This window comes from Danio rerio, chromosome 17 (assembly GCF_052040795.2).
Source record: "Danio rerio strain M-AB ecotype USA chromosome 17, GRCz13ab, whole genome shotgun sequence".
Lineage (NCBI taxonomy): Eukaryota > Metazoa > Chordata > Actinopteri > Cypriniformes > Danionidae > Danio > Danio rerio.
This window is the reverse complement of record NC_141037.1, coordinates 25630867-25649134: the sequence shown is the minus strand read 5'-3', so window position 1 is coordinate 25649134 and position 18268 is coordinate 25630867. Positions and strand designations below refer to the sequence as shown.

The following is an 18268-nucleotide window of genomic DNA, read 5'->3' as shown; positions in this document are numbered from 1 at the left end:
TCTCTCTCAGTCTCTCTCCTACCCCACCATCTGCACCACAAACACACATACTACAGGTAAACCCGAACTTCCTGCATGCTGCTGTCTGATAGGACACTTTTTAAGCTGTTTGTGTGCACATTTTGAGGTTAAATCTCCAAGCAAATTTGCTCAACATGTGTGTTGGGCCTGTGATTTCTACTGTCTCAGGGATGGAGGAGCCCATGCTGAATTGTTACTTTTGTAAAATGTTTGTAACTTTTTGTTGAACTGTTATACTTCAAGGTCGACTGTGTCTTTCATTTATGGTTGCCAGCTTTATTTAAATGAAATAAAGGACATAGGAAATAAATCCTAGCCACACAGGAGTGTAATTCTTTCCCTGGCAGCATCAGAGATAAAACTGTCTTTAATATGTTCAAAAACAATTAAAAATCCGGTTTATAGAGAATCATACGTGTCATCATTCCTATTAAAATAAACCTAGCATGTTTCCATTTGTGCCTTTTTTAGTTTAATTTGTATATATTTATTTTTTATTAACATCTACATAACTATGTATATTATAGTACTTTTGAACTAAACTATGTTTGATTGATTGTAAAATTCTTGTATTGTTTTTTTAGGTTGTTCAGGGACAACAGATCTTCTAGCTAATTCTGGTACATTTGCAGAAATGCTAATTAATGTACACTGTCCTTGCCAAATAAACAAATAAATAAATATTTATTAATGCTCCGATTTTGGATCGTTGTGGTCAATTGTGTTTTCTAAGTTTTACACATTTACATTTACGTTCTCATTTTTTAAAGAAAAAATAACTAAATATATGCATATACCAAGGTGTTTATTTGCTTTATCACAGGCTTAAACTTAAGTATGCTGTGATTTAAATTAGATTGTATTTGTAAAATGTAAAGTAAACATATAATGATCTGACGTTATAGCTTTATTCAGTCCTGCTACATAAAGCATGTCATTTATAAATCATAAACAGCAGGGAGACTAAATAAAAAAGAAGATTCACTCTGTGCCAGCTGGAGGCACTTATAGAATAGCAGGATAAACAGCATGTCCATTATTAATGTTGTAAACAATGTAACTGTCATATGTAATATGCATTACACAGAGATCATCCTAGAAGAAAATACATTTAAACTCCTCTGAAGTCAATAGTTTTAGATGCATCAACCTCAAGTGTCATGGTCAGCACTGATGATGATGGTTAAATCAGTATAGCAGTCAATAAACGAGACAAGGCAGGTCATGTATGGGACTAGGCATGGATAACCGTTTTCAAGGTATACCGCGGTTTGGAAAAGTAAAGGTTTCAGAACTGCCAAAATGTTTTGCTATACCGTTCCAAAGATATGTGTAAGATTTTTTATTTACATTTTTTTAAAGACAGCAGTATCTACAGCAGAAAAGATATCCAAAGATGCGGGCCCAAGATCAGAAATCAATGATACATTTAGCCTGACTTGTTTACTGTTACAAAATATTTAAAATGTTTCTCAAAATATAAAATGTGTTCAAAGGGCAAAAAGTTTTTATCCAGACATTTAAAAATAATATATTTTAGAGCAGTAATCACAATTTCATGAAACTGTGATATTTTTATGTAGAAATATACATCATTATTTACCTTTGCAGGAAGAAGTACATAATTTCTTGCATACATTTGCCAAAAGATTTGTCTTTCTGACATTTTCAGTTGTGGATCAGAGATACATGACCAGAATGAATTTCAAACCATAGATGACAAGTGTAAATGAGAGTCAGTCTGTGACTTTTTTGTTTCTGTTTTTTCATCCGTGTAGGTTTTGAGCTCTATCCGAACGGACGGGGATCCTATAGACTGCAGATTTAGTCTGACCCAACCCTACCATATCCTGACCGTGGAGCTGCACCAAGACACCAAACACTCCACATCTGAGTCCCTTGAGGAAATTCAGCATCCTGACATCCAAACCTGTGTGTATGAATTGACTCGTGGCCGTCTCCAGCGTCTGTCCAGCATATCTTTAACCCTCACATCCAAACCTATAACCTGTAGTCGTGACCCCTTAGAGCGTTGGGTTGTTCTGGGGCTTCAAGATTGCTCTGTGGTTCTTTTCGACCCACAGACAGGACTCTCCCAGTGGGCCACTTGCTCCATGATGCCGGCGGTGCTAGCATGGCATCCTTCTGGATCACTGCTGGTGGTGGGTGGAGGTCAAGGCGAGCTTCAGTGCTTTGATATGGGCTTCTCGCCTCTCCCACTGCGGTTAGTGAGTGAAGAACCGGTCCCTGGCTCTGTAGGCTCCAGCCTGCAGCTCTCTCAACACTTCAATACCTCTGAGGGGCTAGAGGGGATCCAATGGGCCTACTGTCCGATATCTCAGGGAAACGAGAGTCTAGAGGTGCATGACTTGCTGCTGCTTCGGTTTCATGGAGGACCACTTGCTGCGCTGAGGTTAAAACTGGGTTAGTGGGACCTTTGTAATAATTGATTAAAATCCAGGGTAGAGCATGTAAGATGTAGAGCTAAAGGGTTTAACTGGATTGTATTTAGGTAGCTGGAGGGCATAAAACACAGTCTTAGCTATAATAGCATTTAAATACAGCCATTTAAATGTAGTATGGTTGACTCTAAAGCTACATGCGTTGAATTTGCTTTACATATTTGGGCTACCAATTAAATTTTGAGGTCAGTAAGACAAAATTACAAAAAAAAGACAAAAATGTGATTGTACAGAAAATTATAATGTTAGAAATGTTCAAAATAAAGGCTTTTCTAGAGAACTTTTAGTTAGAGTATTAAAAAAATGAACATTTTTAGCAGCAAAACTGTTTCAAGCCTTAAGAATGACAAGCAATGTTTTTTTAGTTAGAAGATAACATTCTGGGTGACTGACCTTTACCATAATGCAATAATACATTTTACTTTATTTGAACAAGCTGTTTCAATATTATAGTAAATAGTACAAGCTGAAGTGAAGCTTCTTTTAATAATTGCTTATTGGTGCATTTCAAATATCCGGTATATTGTAACAACCCTTGGTGACTTTCCAAAATCCAGCAATTAGCTTCTCCAAACATGATAGTTCTAATAACTCGTTATTTTGTAAAAGACACACATTAATCAGCCAATCAGATTTTTGCTTCAGAGGGTACATAATAATAAAGTGTGTAATATACACCCACTGGACACTTTATTAAGTACACCTTACTAGTGCCGGGTTGGCTCCTTTTGCCTTCAGAACGGAGATTTTGGTAGCATCACATAGTTGCTGCAGATTTGTCAGCTGCACATCCATGTTGCAAATCTCCCAATCCACCACATACCAAAGTTGCTCTATTGGATTGAGAGCTGGTGACTGTGGAGGCCATTTGAGTACAATGAGCACATTGTCATGTTCATAAGACCAGTCGGAGATGATTTGCGCTTTATTTCATGGTGCATTATCCTGCTGGAACTAGTCATCAGAAGATGGGTACAGTGTGGTCATAAAAAGATGGATATGGTCAGCAACAATATTTAGGTGGGCTGTGGCATTGGCACTATGCTCAATTGGTACTAATGGGCCAAAAGTGTGCCAAGAAAATATCCCTCACACCTTAAACCACCACCACCAACCTGAACTGTTGATACAAGGCAGGATGGATCCATGCTTTCATGTTGTTGATGGCAAATTCCAACCCTACCATCCGAATGTTGCAGCAGAAATCGAGACTCATCAGACCAGGCAATATTTTTCTATTCTCTATAGACGAATTACCATGTTTGTAAAGATTCAGGATGCATGCGCAGAGAGGTGGCAGGAAAATACTGGAAGTGCTAGCATTTACAGTGAGGGAATTACATCCGATGCGGTACAGAGTTTGTTGTTGTCTTAGAAATAATTTTTATTGAATACATATTATTTATAATATTTACATAACGCTTTCAGCTTATTATAACAGCTCGTCACCCAGTGATAAGCACAGTGATTCTGCAAAATCAGCATTAAAGTGAGTGGTGTTCATCTGACAGGTCCATTTACGATAACACCCTTCCAAAGAATATTGGATAAGATGAAATGGCCAAGCATCTAGGCCCAAATATACAATCTCATTGAAGTGTTTTAACAAGATGTGTGATCATGTGCAAGAAATAATGTTCCATGATTACCACATTTAAAACTGTGTAGTGCTAAAAACCGAGGTTCTGCTTAGCCAAAGACAAGGAAAAAAACAGAGGTAACGTTATACAAGTGCTGGCTAATCATCAACAATCAAAGCTATTGCATTCTGACAGTGAACTACACCTGAACATATGGCAGGGTATGTGAACTTACACATAAAGGTAAAGTTGTTGTGAACTTACACATAAAGGTAATGTTGGTTTTATATTTGCACATTCAGACTTTCTCCTTAATAATATAATTTCATAAAAGTATTATTTGCAATCTCTAAATAGCAAAATAGTATTAGCAGCCAATGACTATCAAATTACAACATTGTTCATATTCGAATAAACAGTTTTAATGTTATTTTCAAGTCACACTAGCAGGTTATTCCAGACCGAATAATCAAAGTGCCGTGGTAAACAATATAGGGAGTGTGTCACAAGTTGTCACTGAATGAATGTGTGAATATAAAAACAGCTTTACCCTAATAAGTTACACTTTCACATTTCATTGTTAGCATTCATTTTCTGCAGTTTAATTCAGCATATTGAACTGCTTTTGCTGAAATCATTGCTGCAATCAAAAACGAGTAATGTGTGTGATTCAGCATAGCGTGAACTTACCTGATATAACATGAGTCCAGCATTTTTAATTAGGTCGTCACTTCATTCAGCTCCCTTTAAAACAACGGCAGTCAGCATTAAAAGCAGTCTAGTTTATGGTAATTGTTAGGTTTTCTATTTTTGGACTTGAATTTAGCATCCTACTGCACACAACATGTTTGCTATTGCGACCGGTCTCTTTTTGCAACCGGGAACCCGTGTGACGTTGTGTGTGACGTAGGTTGTTAATTTGTCTATTCTCCCAATTTTGCTCTTCTGCATACCTCGGTTGAACCGAGTGGTTATTTGAGTTACTGTGCTTTTCTATCAGCTGGATCCAGTCACGCCATTCTCCTCTGACCTCTGGCATCAGCAAGGCCCCTATTGGATATTTCCTCTTTTTCAGGCCATTCTCTGTAAACCCTATGGATGGTTGTGCATGAAAATCCCAGTAGATCAGCAGTTTTTTAAACACGCAGACCAGTCTATCTGGCACTAGCAACTATGCCACATTCAAAGTCACTGAAGTCACCTATCTTCTCCATTCAGATGCTCAGTTTGAACTGCAATAGATCGTCTTGACCATGTCTACATGCCTAAATGCATTAAGTTGCATTCATGTGATTGGCTGATTAGAAATTTGCATTTACGAGCAGTTGGACAGGTGTACCTAATAAAGTGGCTGTTGAGTGTACATCAGCGGTGTGCCATGTCACCATAAATTTGTAGAAGCATGCAGACATTTTAGGGGAGTAACTGAGGCAGAGGCCATGTCTTCTGAGGTCACTCAATATCAACCCTTGGGCTGCCACCTCCAGGTGCATTCTGGGATGCATTTCTCCGATAAATCATTTACAGTGGCTTACGCTCCCTCAGGGTGCAAGATAAAGTTTGCCAATCAAAACCTGCCCATGCCTAGAGTTTAATTTTGACTTTGGAAGTGAATGTGACTCCCAGCCACTCTCAAAGTTTTAAATGGAGAGCGTCAGCAAGAGAAAGAGTTTTTCTGAGCGAGAGAGAGCTAAAAAGCAAGGGAGGGTGGAAGGGAGAGAGAGAGCGACAGCAGTTCCCTCTCCTCTGATCGCGTGCCAAGGTTTTGATGAAGAAAGCAAACGCACATCCTTTCCGACTGATAATTTGGAGCAGCTAGTGAGCAGCGCTTGTTTGCCCGTTTGTCTATTTATTTGTTTGTGGACGTGTTTGTTGAGCTTGTCTTGCTTGCGCGCCCATATTTATTGACTTATATCTCTAAAACTGCTACATGATGAAGTGAGTGAATCGGACGCGCAGAGGATGAAAGAGTTGGCAGACCTCCAGTCTTCCCAAGGAAGCAGCTCTTTCTTTTTCTTTCCCTCACCCTCCCTTCTTTTTTTCCTCTCCTCCCTGAGTTATCTCATCTGGGCACGCGCTCGGCACAGGAGAGCTGCTGTACGGAGGGGATACGGGGGCAGCTGGCCGGCACACTCTGAGAAAGTGGAGGAAAAAAAATAGCGAGTGAGGGAGAAACAAGATTAATTTAAAGGAGAGGAAATTGCACAGCATTGCAGTTTGGAGCCTTTTGGTTGCATCACATAACACCCTCTGTTTGTTTTGGTTGTGTCAGATTATGTCTATATATAACCCCTTACAAATAAATTAATTAGTGGGCCTTTTGTATACTACTTAGCCCAGTTAAAAGACCAAGGAAAACAACTTCTACAATCCGCAGTTAATTAAGACTTAAACAAAGATTGCTGTAGATAAAAGGAGATGTAACAGTATATATAATATATATATATATATATAGGCATGGGCAGGTATAAGATTCTGATAATATGATAACCTTGAATAAAAATATCACGGTTTCACGGTATCACAGTATTGTGATTACTACTGTAAAATATGGTCTTTTTAAATGTCTGGGTAAAAAACAACTCTTCTCCCCATTGAACACAATGTATTTTATTTTAACATTTAAAATATTTTGAAATGTAAACATGTCAGGCTAAATAATTAAAATAAGTCGTTGACTGCTGTCTTTATTAGTTTCAAAAACAGATTTCCTTACAACTTGAAAAGGCATATTTGACTTTCTTTTTTTTTTTTGGTATGAAGTAAAGCCACTGCACTGTTCAGCTGTAGAGCATGCTGGATGTTGGTTTAAAAGCCCAACAAATTGTCATAAAAAACACGTAAAGAATTACATGTACTGTAGTAACAGTATTACAGAAAATGTTAATGGTTTTAAAATCTTGACTTTTCAAAACCGTGATAAACCTTAAAACTGTTTATCGTTCCATGCCTAAATGTATGTGTACAGACGTGGACAAAATTGTTGGTACCTTTCCATTAAAGAAAGAAAAACAGCAGCGCCAATAGCCTAGTGGTTAGTGCGTCAACATATAGCACACAGGTGCTCGCGGCGACCCGAGTTCGATTCCCGGTTCGAGGTCCGTTGCCGATCCTTCCCCTCTCTCTGCTCCCCATACTTTATACCATATTATTAAATAATAATAATAATAAAAAAAGAAAAAGAAAAACTACAGTGGTCACTGAAATAACTTAATAGAGAAAAAAGTCATGAAAAATTATTGAAAATAAACAGTAGCACATATGTTATTTAAAAACACGCTTTTATTTTAAATGTGATTAATCACAATTATTTAAAAACTGAAATAAATATACTTTTTTTATACTACTTAGTTTTTAGGAAAACATAACCAGTGGTAACAAAACGAGCTAACAAAAAATAAAAATGCATGCATGCATATACACAGATACATTAATTCATTCATTTTCTTTTCAGCTTACTTCCTTTATTATTGTGTCATTCACACACATACACTACGGACAATTTAGCTTACCCATTTCGCCTGTGCCACATGTCTTTGGACTGTTGAGGAAACCGGAGCACCCGGAAGAAACCCACGCAAACATGGGGAGAACATGAAAACTCTGCATAGAAATGCCAACTGACCCAGCCGGGACTCGAACCAGCGAGTTGTGAGGTGATCATGCTACCCACTGCGCCACCGTGACGCCTATATACATACTTATCTAAAAATATTAAATTAACCTCATCAAGAAAATAAATAAATAGAATAAGTATAAAATAAACTATGATGAAAGGTTGCCAAACATATTCTCGCAATAATGCTTAACCTCTAGAATTATATAAATGTTAAATTATAGATAATTATATTGTCGTTGTATTGTCTATCTGTAATCAAACTGCATGTGTCATTTTTTTTTATTTCCTCAACTTTTGCTATTATTTTGAACTATTCATCTTTAGTTGGTGGGTCTTCTCAATACCATTTTCGGGTTATAGCTTTTTTTTACTTGTTGCCTAAAATATCTGAAATAAATATCTATGCTCCTTTTCAAGTTTAATAGGAATATCTCCTAGATCAAGTACTTTGAATGATCTGGGAACATGAAGTTCAAAAATATCATTGATAGTGCAGCCAAAAATTGTTTTCTTTGGATATACTATGTGTAGTTTACGTTTGTTCTATTCTGCAAAATACTTTTTACATTTTATTTTCATTACAATTTAAATGTAAAAGTGTAATAATTGTTACATATAAAAACAATTATTTTTTAGGCAACACAACATCAATGTTTTAACTTAAGGGGAGTTAAATCAATAGAATGTAATATAAAAGATTCTTTAGAAAAAAAATTGTGAAATTCTTGGGTTCATTTCACAAACTGCTACTCTGTGCACTTATACCTCTCAATGTCATATGTTTTTTTTTCAGCTTGATCTCAGGCCAAGGGAGAAAATGAAATGGTTTATTTTTCATTTTTGTGTATGCTGTGTTATTGAGTCTCTGCAGCGCTGCAGCTCTTCTGTTTGTCCTGACGTTTGGCATTTCTCTTCACACTGTTATTACTCACATTAGTTGCTCTTCAGGGGTTTGTGGGAGGCGGCCTGTTAATTTCCCACATGCAGTTTTAATTGGACCCTCTCCGACCTCCTTTCCAAACTCACTTACAAAAAAACGATGGCCGTCATATTGTTTGCCTCCTTCTCCTTCTGCTCCCGAAGTCCACAGGAGGTGATTTTTGTCCCGTTGGAATCTGAATTGGTTTAACATGGAAAAATTATATAAAAACATGGCCCATTTGCTTTTTTTTTAATGTGTTTCTTCAGGATTAGGGTGAAATCATTTTGAGATTTTGGGCTTTTTAGATTTTGTGTAGTGTTTTTTTAGTTTATTGGAAAGAAAATGTCAAAAATACACACATACGTGCTTCTTTCTGGTTGTAGATTTCACAATACATATTTTTGATGCCTTTTTCTTTAAATATTTTTTTTGTCCTGTATTGAGCTACAAATCTTCACTTCAGCAGCACTTACTGTACATATAAAAAAGATACTCCAAAACCTCTCTGTGAAAAACTTCAACTCTAATTTATCAAACAAAAACAAGAATTTTTAATCTAACTTCATCCAATGTTTACATTTTTGTTTGAGATTTGCAGGCAAATTTGTGCATATTTAATTAAATTCTGACTAATTTGTATATTTAAACATTACACTTTAGAAAGCTTGTTCAATTTTGAAATTCTTAATCAGTTTGGAAAGTTTGATGATAACTATTGTCTCATCTTTTTCCCGTCACACTCAGTACAAAGGGGTTATTTTATTCATAGCCAACATATTTGTCAGCAACATTAACTTGTGTATTGTTTTTGTGGCTTTTCTGCTGGTCTCCTGTTGAGAAGTGAGCAAGGTTGTGTGTGCCGTTCAGAAGCAGATCCAGTATGGCTGGATTAAGCTCTGTTACATTATTAAAGGCGCCTCAGGTGAATTACTGCTCATTGTGATCACAGACTCCAGCGTTCACAGAAAGTTAGCAAGAGAGACAGACAGATGAGAGAAAGAAATAGAATGAGGCGACTGAGAGAGAAAGAAACAGGATTGAAAGAAAAAGAGAGAGGAGCAAGTACAGAAAAAGTTTGAGTGGTTAATACTGTATATTAGTTTCTCTTGACTCATTGTGAAATCTGAACCTACTGTAAAATCAAGACCAACCTAAAGATATTACAGATAATAGCTGATAAAGTATCAACTGTAAAAAACAAAAAGTGCATGCTGAGGCTGACAATAACTTTTTATTTGTACTGCTAGTCCAGTTTGGGCAGTTCAGTTTTGTATAATATCACTTACTCTGCAGAAATATTTTGTGATATTTATGAGCATTTACAAAGTTTTCTTGGTTAAGTTATAATGTAACACTTATAGCAATGATTTAATGTACTTCACAGCAAAAAATGCTTTTCTTACCTAGATATTTGTTGGTCTTTTTTTATAAATATCTGAAAATTTTTAAATCATGAAGCATTTTTTACACAAGCAAATAATATTGTTTTTATGTTAAGAGTTAGGATAAGACTTAAAAGTTAGGATCTTTCTGTAATTTTCCCCCAGGCCACTTTTGTAAAGAGCCTTTAAATCACGGTTTGAAACAGCTGCTATTTGTAAAAATAGGGTAAAATAACATGGTTGCTCTAGTAGATGCATTTTATTGTCATTTTTGTTTGATTGTGGAATTCAAATGTTATACAGAATTAGCCATATGGTGACGCTCATTAGTCATCTAATTTTTTAAACTGCAGCCATTCATGCATGAGTGTAATAAAACTTTGCCAATCACATTTATTTTTAAGGAACTGAACACACATTATAGATGAATTTTCTTGACATTTCACTTTGAAAGTGCTGTTAAACATGCAATGTTATGTCAGATTTTGCTGAAGTTTTGTTGATCTTTATGTTTTGTGAAATACATGCAGCCTTGGTGAGCATTCAAAGCTTTTGAAATGGAATTAATCATCATAGTATTTGGCTTTATTGAATTAAATCTTATCACTTTTCTTCCATCAGCCTTCGTGCTATCTAGATAACAATCTTTGTATCGGCTGTTAAAAAATCCATATCAGTCAACCACTAATTTATAGAGTAAGATCAGTTTGATCATCATTCAGATCACCATTCTTTACAACCTATTTTGTGATTAACATGATGTGTGATTGTCTTGTGGGTTAATGCACATTTGAGAAGCTTTGTAAACAGTAGATAGTAAGTCCCTTAGCTCAGTGTCCATTCAGATGCTCTCATTATTCCTCTCTGATTGATTCTCTGCAGTAAATGATGTTTTCTAAAGCGGCCACCATTCCTCTTAAAGGTAATTCTCTATACAAACTGACAGCAGTATCCACACCAATGAGTATGTTTAACCTGAATCGACTGCATTTGCTGTGTGTCACAGTTCAGTGCTCACAGACACACACACACTTCTCAGCAGTGCTACAGGGAAAGAGCACAGACTGAAGATCGATTCAAATGTCAATGGCAATCTTACAGAGCGTCGCCTTTAAAGATCTCCCACCTCGCACGGCCCAAAGCTTCCACAATCTCTTCTCTTTTTCTGTTTCTTGTATTTGTTAAAATGTAAAAGAAATTGCGTAGCTGTATGCTTTGAAATTAACAAAACTAGTCGTCACAAGTTAGTAAACTTTCATAGCTTCTTACTTTTCGTGGGGTTTTTTTGATGAAAAAAAGATAATAATACATTTAGACCTGCTTCACTTGTTGTTCAAACTGTCTTTTTAAGACCTAACCTCAAAATAAAAAAGGAACCAGCTTTTATGACATACATTTTGTGACAAGATTTAAAGAACATAAAAAAACTACAATAAATTTGCTAATTGTACTTGCAATGTGTTAAAGCCAATTATATAACTTGACAATAAATTATATAAATTATATATAAAACTTTTTTTTTACAAAAAACCCAACCCAGTCTGAGCTGGGATCGAACTGACACTTCTGTCGGTTGCCCTAACAAAGAGGCTAAAATAAGGCTTTGGCCTCTAGCGCCGTCTGTGGCTAGAACACCTTTTGATGTCAGTGAGGAATGAGGTTTACCTGCACTTTGCTGGCTGGCCTCCGTTACACTAAGCCCCCTAAATCTTACTCCCATCTTGGATGAGCCCCCATGTGTAACCCACTAGTCCTTCTGCACTTAGCCTGGTCTGAGCTGGGATCGAACCAGCTATTCTTTGTATGGGAGTCGGTTGCTGGCCTTTGTTACACTCACCCCCCCCTCTAAACTTCAATCCCATTCTGGTCTCCCAAGTCCTCACATGAAACCCACCAGTCTTACTGCACCCAACCCAGTCTGAGCTAAGATCGAACCGGTGAATTTTTGCATGGGAGTTGGTTGCTCTAACAAGGAGGCTAAAGACCATGGCGTCTGCTAGAGCACTTTTTAAGGTCAGAGGAGTGAGGTTTACTTACATAGCACTTCGCTAGCTGGCTTCAGTTACATATGTATTCAAAATTTGTCTAAAAATAGTTATTTATTTTATTTGTCATGAACTGGTAAAAATATAGACATCTGAACTACCAAACAGGAAAAAAAAAACATAATTGTTACCCTCACCGTGGCATCAATGGTACTTTTTTTTTTTAGAGTAACTAATTTATCAGCAACTTCCTCTAATTTCTTCTGTGTGATTATTTTTTTCTTCAAATATTTCTGCTATTATTATAAAGTACTATTTAATGGAAAGGACATATTTTTCAACACAATTTAAATTATAATATATAATATTAAATTTATATATAAGAAATATATAAGAAAAACTGAAATTATTTTTTGCTTTGTTAAATTTTAAAAAAAGAATTAAGATTTCACAGAAGGGCTAATTTTGTGTCCTCTACTATTACTATAGCAGTGTTTGAAAATTTTTTATTGATTTTGGAGAAAGTGAGCAATCGTATGATTGATTTGGGTCTCCAAAAACATGGAGCATTTTAATAATATACTGTAATAGTTATATATGTGTTCTATGTGCAGGTGTGTTTAATGGTGCTCAGCTTGGCCCATGTGATCTGATACTGCACCGTCTGCGCTTTGAGGAGGTAGATGCAGCTCTGGGAATTCTGGGTAATATGGACTGGGCTATTATGGGGGCAGAGTGTTACAGGTCACTCATCTCCATCACCGATCACCTGCTGAGAAAACCACTGGACCAGCAGACTGAAGGTAAAGACCCCAGACCTGCAGGCTTTGATTTCTGAATGGAGACTAAACCTAAACTTAATTAGTGTCAGGGAAAGTGTACAGTAATCTCAGCTTAGAATTAAATACGGTCTTTACTTGTGAAAATAACACCTTTTAAATCACATTATATGATCTGGTTCTGAATGTATTTGGCAAACAGGACAATTCAGCACATTAAAAACCAATGATAAATTATTTTATTTATTGAGAATTTACATTTATGGCCCCCAATAGTATTTTAGTATATCTGTTTTGTTGGTCACTTTTACTTTTTTTGTTAGTTCCCCAAAGGACAAGCTACTGACTATAAGTACATTTTTTAAGTACATTGCAACTTAGGTGATGAGGAGAGGTCCACGAGCTGTGATTGGCGAGTTGCCATTTAGTTTGAGACTTAGTTGTAAACTAAAAGTGGTCATCAAATACAGGTCTAACGATTATAAAAATATTAATTCCAACAACTCTATTGAATTGTAGCAGGCAGCATTATGACTATGGTGAGAAAAACAGGTCTTATTAAATATTTTGTATTTTTCATTGCCACATCTTGTGACTTGATGTGTTATGTTCATTCATATTTAAGCCAAAGTTCATCAGAGATGGTTTCAAGCAAATCTTTTCACTCACTTTTTTGCGATTTGCATGTTTGGTCAACATCGAGTTTATTTTGTAGCGTTCACATTTAATAAACTGAACTGCACTAACAGAGTAAATCCACAAGAGTTTGTTTTAATCAAACCAATCAAGAAACAATCCTGCCAAGTGTGAACACACACTTAAACTCACTGTGACATTACCTGGTGAAAAAATTCACTCAGAAGATTGGAGGAAGATTAGATTTGCAGACTCCACTGTAATATTTTGCATTTTAAGCAATGAAAACTGTTTGCAGCCACCGCTTGTACAAATTTAATACCTTTGTGTGTCATTACAGGCCAGCTGGAAGCAGCTCTGGGGGTGTTTTATGCGCCCTGTAGACCTCTCTCAAACACTGTCATTCTGGAGTACAGGGACCCCATCAGCAGATACGCTCGACGATTCTTCCATCACCTACTCAGGTACACACCTGTTCCATTGTGTTTCTCTTCACTTAAAAAAACTCATTAACAAAATAGTTCACACAGTACTGAAAAAATGTTGGTTATTTAACTCTCACTAAAACCATACAAGATGTAGGCCACTTTTTTTAGTAGAACATTTAAAGAAGATTTTAAGCTGAATTAAACAGCTAAGTGTATCAAAATAACACTTAATGTTTCATGAGGCAAAACACTTCTAAGGTTGACCTACAGACCTCAGATGGCATTAGTGTGAGTTTGGAGTAAACCATCCCTTTAAATGAAAATGAGCAGTTAGTCAGGTGTTCAGAAATGGCTGTATTTCTCTCTTCCAGACACCAGCGCTTTGAAAAAGCCTTCTTGCTGGCTGTAGATATCGGTGCTAGAGATCTGTTCATGGTGAGCACTTTCTTTTATACATGCACATACAATAAACACTAAATGGATTTGGAGATTTAAGCAACACGTTTAAATATAATAAGACCATTGCTTTAGAGTAATTTTCATCAGTCAAATCTTTATATAAAAATGCTCAAAGTTCTCTGTTTGCCGACAAGAACAATGCAAGTAAAGCTAACTTTTAAAACATTAAAGATTTTCCATTTTAAAATCTACATTACTTTTATATAAAATATACTATTACTTAAATATAAACTATAATGTTGTTGTATTTAAACTTTTATTTCAATAATGGTGATTATACATGGCTTTTATGTATTAGATATGTATTAAAGCAATTTACGTATTTAAAAAAGTTCAAAATTGCAGGCAGAGGGCATATTTAAAAAATTAAATTAAATTTATTTAAAAAAATTAATAATTTGTTAAAACAATACTACATATAATCAAAGCATTGACCTATGATGATCAATATTACAAATGTTATATAACTTCAAGTTGAATGAAAAATGTGTTTTAAACTGACTTTAAAGTGAGTTGGCATTGTGCACGATATCAGTGCAGTTACGGGTGGCTTCCGCCTGCAGAGAGCTTTGAGCTGGCTCTGTTATGGGCTGAGAGGCTCTGGGCAGGTGCAGCTCAGGGTTTGAGGCCCCTGGCCATGTCACGTCTCCTCTCTCCTACCATAACAAGAATCCCCGAGACTCCAGAGAGCAACAGTTGCTAAGCGAAAAAGGGAGGGGGTCGGAAGAAAAAGGGAGAGTGAGTGAGCCTGTCTTTCACAGCTCTCGTGGCCGGTGCACTATCTTTTCTCTCCTGCTCCTTTCTCACTCCTTTAAATGGTCCTGTGTGTGTGACCCCTTTTCTAGGCCTCCTCTCTCCATGCCCGAGTGACACCTTCCCTATTAGCGTTCACACCGGCCGCTGTCTCTCTCTTTCTCCCTGTCCTTTTTTCATGCAGTTCCTCTCTCTCCCTCCTTCTTTCACGCCGATCGCACTCGTTCCAATTCATTCCCCACTAAGTGCTGCTGCTGAGGGCCCCAATTGAAAAGGTGGAGCTCGAGCCACACAAGCCTGAAAGGGCAGAGAAGAGAGAGAGGGAGGGAGGGAGAAGGGCAAAGGAAACCTGGATCTGTTATTCTTGGGACATGCACTGGGAAAAGCAAAAAGAGAAAGGATGAGAGAGGCGAAAGTGGCAAATTATGAATGGCCCATGAATATCAGTGCTTCTGAATCAACAAAGAGCAGCCAGCGAGCGAGCAAGTGAGGTAAAGACAGAGAACTAGGGAAAGAGAGAGAGAGAGAAGGAGCTAAAGGCAGTGGCGTTTCACCCTGCGGTTTTGGCTCTTGGCTAATTAACCACAGAAGTTAAATTAAACCACCCACAGGAGAGAGGGAGAGAAAGAAAGAAAGAGAAAGGCAGAGAACGAGCGGGGGTCCTTGCTCCATCTGATCTGGTCCCCTCCATGTCACAGAGGTCAGCTGAAACAAAACGGACGGAGCCCCACGTAAGAGCCCCCAGTATGAGCTGGGCTCGAGTCTCTATTGTCTCCAAACTAACAATGGAGCTCCGAAAGAATTTCTCTTTCTTTTCTTTTGTAAGAAGCCTTTTGTGAAGTGAAGCACTTTGGTGTTGGAAGAAACTGAAGGGTTCGGAGTCACCCAAAGGGGTAGAGAGAGGGAGGGCAGAGTCGCCCTTCCACTCGTTCGCTGGAGTGTTTTGCATAATTGTAACATTCTATTCTTGTAATTATCCTCTGATGTGCACCCTGATAATGTCTTCACTAATTCATTTAGCCGTATTTCCTTGACTTTTCTCTTTTTTTTTTTAATGTGCCGATTAATTAATTAGATCATAATTGTGATCATATGCTTGCTTTGTTGGTTAACGGGGCGTATGCACGTGCGTGTGTTTGCCTGATCGGAGGGGGCCGGAGTTCATTTCGACGATTAGACGTGAGACGCTGAGCTGATATTGGCTGGTTTCCGTGTCGAGATGGATAATGAACTCTGTAAGACCCTCTGATAAACACCTTCCTCAAACACTCACGTGGATTACAGGTGTGATCCTTCAGAATTGTCTTGGCACTTGAGCGTAAATGTGCAATTGTGCATGTAACGCTTCTCTCTCCCTCGCTCTGCTCCACTGGTCCATTAATTTTAAACTCTTTTTCTGACGCAGAGCGAATATCAAGCATCATCGCTGGACCAGCTGTTTATCCTGTCTCCATATGCCTCTCCAGTCAAAAATAACACTAAAAGGCCGTTTATCCGCATTTGAGCTTTTAAAGCTCTTAAATAAATAAGATTAGACCAGATCCTGTGTCCTGTGTAAGCTGTGGTGAATAAGAGGTATAATATCTGATTTATGTACAGAATTATTGTCATCCCTCTTAGATGTCTGGATTCACACAGTTTTTCTCTGTCAGTCTCTCTGTTTCTTGGCCTTCCTCTATTTTTCGATCCATCTCTTTTTTTGGCTTTGAGAGCATTATGTTCTTCTTAAACAAGCTGAATAAAAGTCTTTAGACACAGTACTAATTTCCAGTGCTAATTGTCAGTCTTTATCAAAAACATGATGCCCTCAGAATGCTCTCTGTATCTCTGTGTGGTTGCGTCTGATTTTTCATTCTGTACATGTGGTTATGGAAATGTAGGTATTATTAAAATTCACAGGGACTAAAAGTTCATGCCTGATTCAGGGATTCACTCTGTGACTAAAATGTGACAAATTATTTGCAATGATATTGTAAAATTAAATAAATATTTGTCAATCAAATGTATCTTGTGGTTTCAAATAGATTAATGAAACAGTCTAGAACTTACATGGTAGTCAACAACAGGGTTGTTATAGTTAAGTCAAAGACACTTTAAGGCAATTAATTTCACTTGGCAGCCATCTTTAAAACGCCTCTCGGGCAGTATGTTCGGGCATTCTGTCTAAATGGGAAAACATGAAATTCTTCAAAACTGATTGCCAGGATTACGATTACTTTACATGTTTGGAACCACCAATAAAACTAAGCAAGAACTGTCTGATAAACTTTGTTTATAAACGTTCAAATTAAACAAAATCGCCATATTTTCAGGTTACCCGAGCTAATGCACAGATCACGACACTAACCTAATTTATGGCATACACATGGCATACGTATACAGTACATATTATCATCCTCTTGATAATGATCGCCTGATCACGCTGCTTATCTGAAGTAATTCACAACCTTATGGCAAATCTCTGCAACTAAAACTATAACTAGAACTATAAAGCCTAAATTATTAAGTTTACAATAAAGTTTAATATGCTAACTTTAGGTTTTTTGCATTGCTTTATTATTCTGTCTATAATTCATGCATTACATTTGCTGGATCTGTGTATGTGTACTTGTTAATATGGTTTACAAGGACAAAATTTACAAAAGAAGTTTACAAATTTTTATATTGACATGGTATAAAAATTACTTTAAGGTGGTTTACAAGGACATGTGTCCTTGTAATTTGAAATCCTTAAAAAGCATTTTTCCTTAAATCCTTAAAGTCTTTTCACATTCAGATTTTGCCACAGGTTTCCTGTGAATATTGGGTTTATCTTTAGGGGTAGGAGTGTAATATGTTAAGTGGTTTTTACAGTATAAAATATGTTATATTTTGTAAACCACATATACAAGTGTGTGGGTGTGTGTTATACCTTGTATTCCTGATATTGTGGGGACATTTTTGGTCACTATTAGGAAGATGGCTCATAAATCACATAATTAAATATGTTGATGTAAAAAGGCTGATTGTTTCATGTAAAGTTTGTGTTTTAGGGCAGGGGGATATAATAATCACTGCTTTTAGGGTACTCATAAAGCTAGCTGTACAAATGAATGTGTGTTATATTTTTACTTAATAAAGGTATGTTTGGTATTAAAATGTTATGGTTCAGTTATAAACTACTGTATATGTTTGCTCTTTTTTATTTAGACAGATGTAAGCATACCGTTAGTATTGAATGATTCTTTATTTTCAAACTAAAA

General features: G+C 36.8%; 1 protein-coding gene across 11 annotated transcripts in view; it reads left to right on the top strand.

Annotated features, from left to right (window-relative positions):
* The window catches only part of wdpcp (WD repeat containing planar cell polarity effector), a 131319-nt gene that overhangs the window by 95933 nt on the left and 17118 nt on the right, over positions 1–18268 (top strand). For 7 of the 11 annotated variants that reach the window (XR_015513394.1, XR_015513395.1, XM_087290496.1 and 4 more), the window contains 4 exons: positions 1800–2445; positions 12586–12774; positions 13727–13850; positions 14186–14249. Coding sequence is in view for 9 of the 11 variants with exons in the window: in XM_087290496.1 (XP_087146622.1) it covers positions 1800–2445; positions 12586–12774; positions 13727–13850; positions 14186–14249 (1023 nt within the window). In the remaining 2 variants the exon portion in view is untranslated. Of the gene's footprint in view, positions 1–1799; positions 2446–12585; positions 12775–13726; positions 13851–14185; positions 14250–16431; positions 16568–18268 lie in introns of those variants that run through there. The other 4 variants (XM_087290500.1, XM_087290502.1, XM_087290501.1 and 1 more) reach the window with 1 other exon arrangement.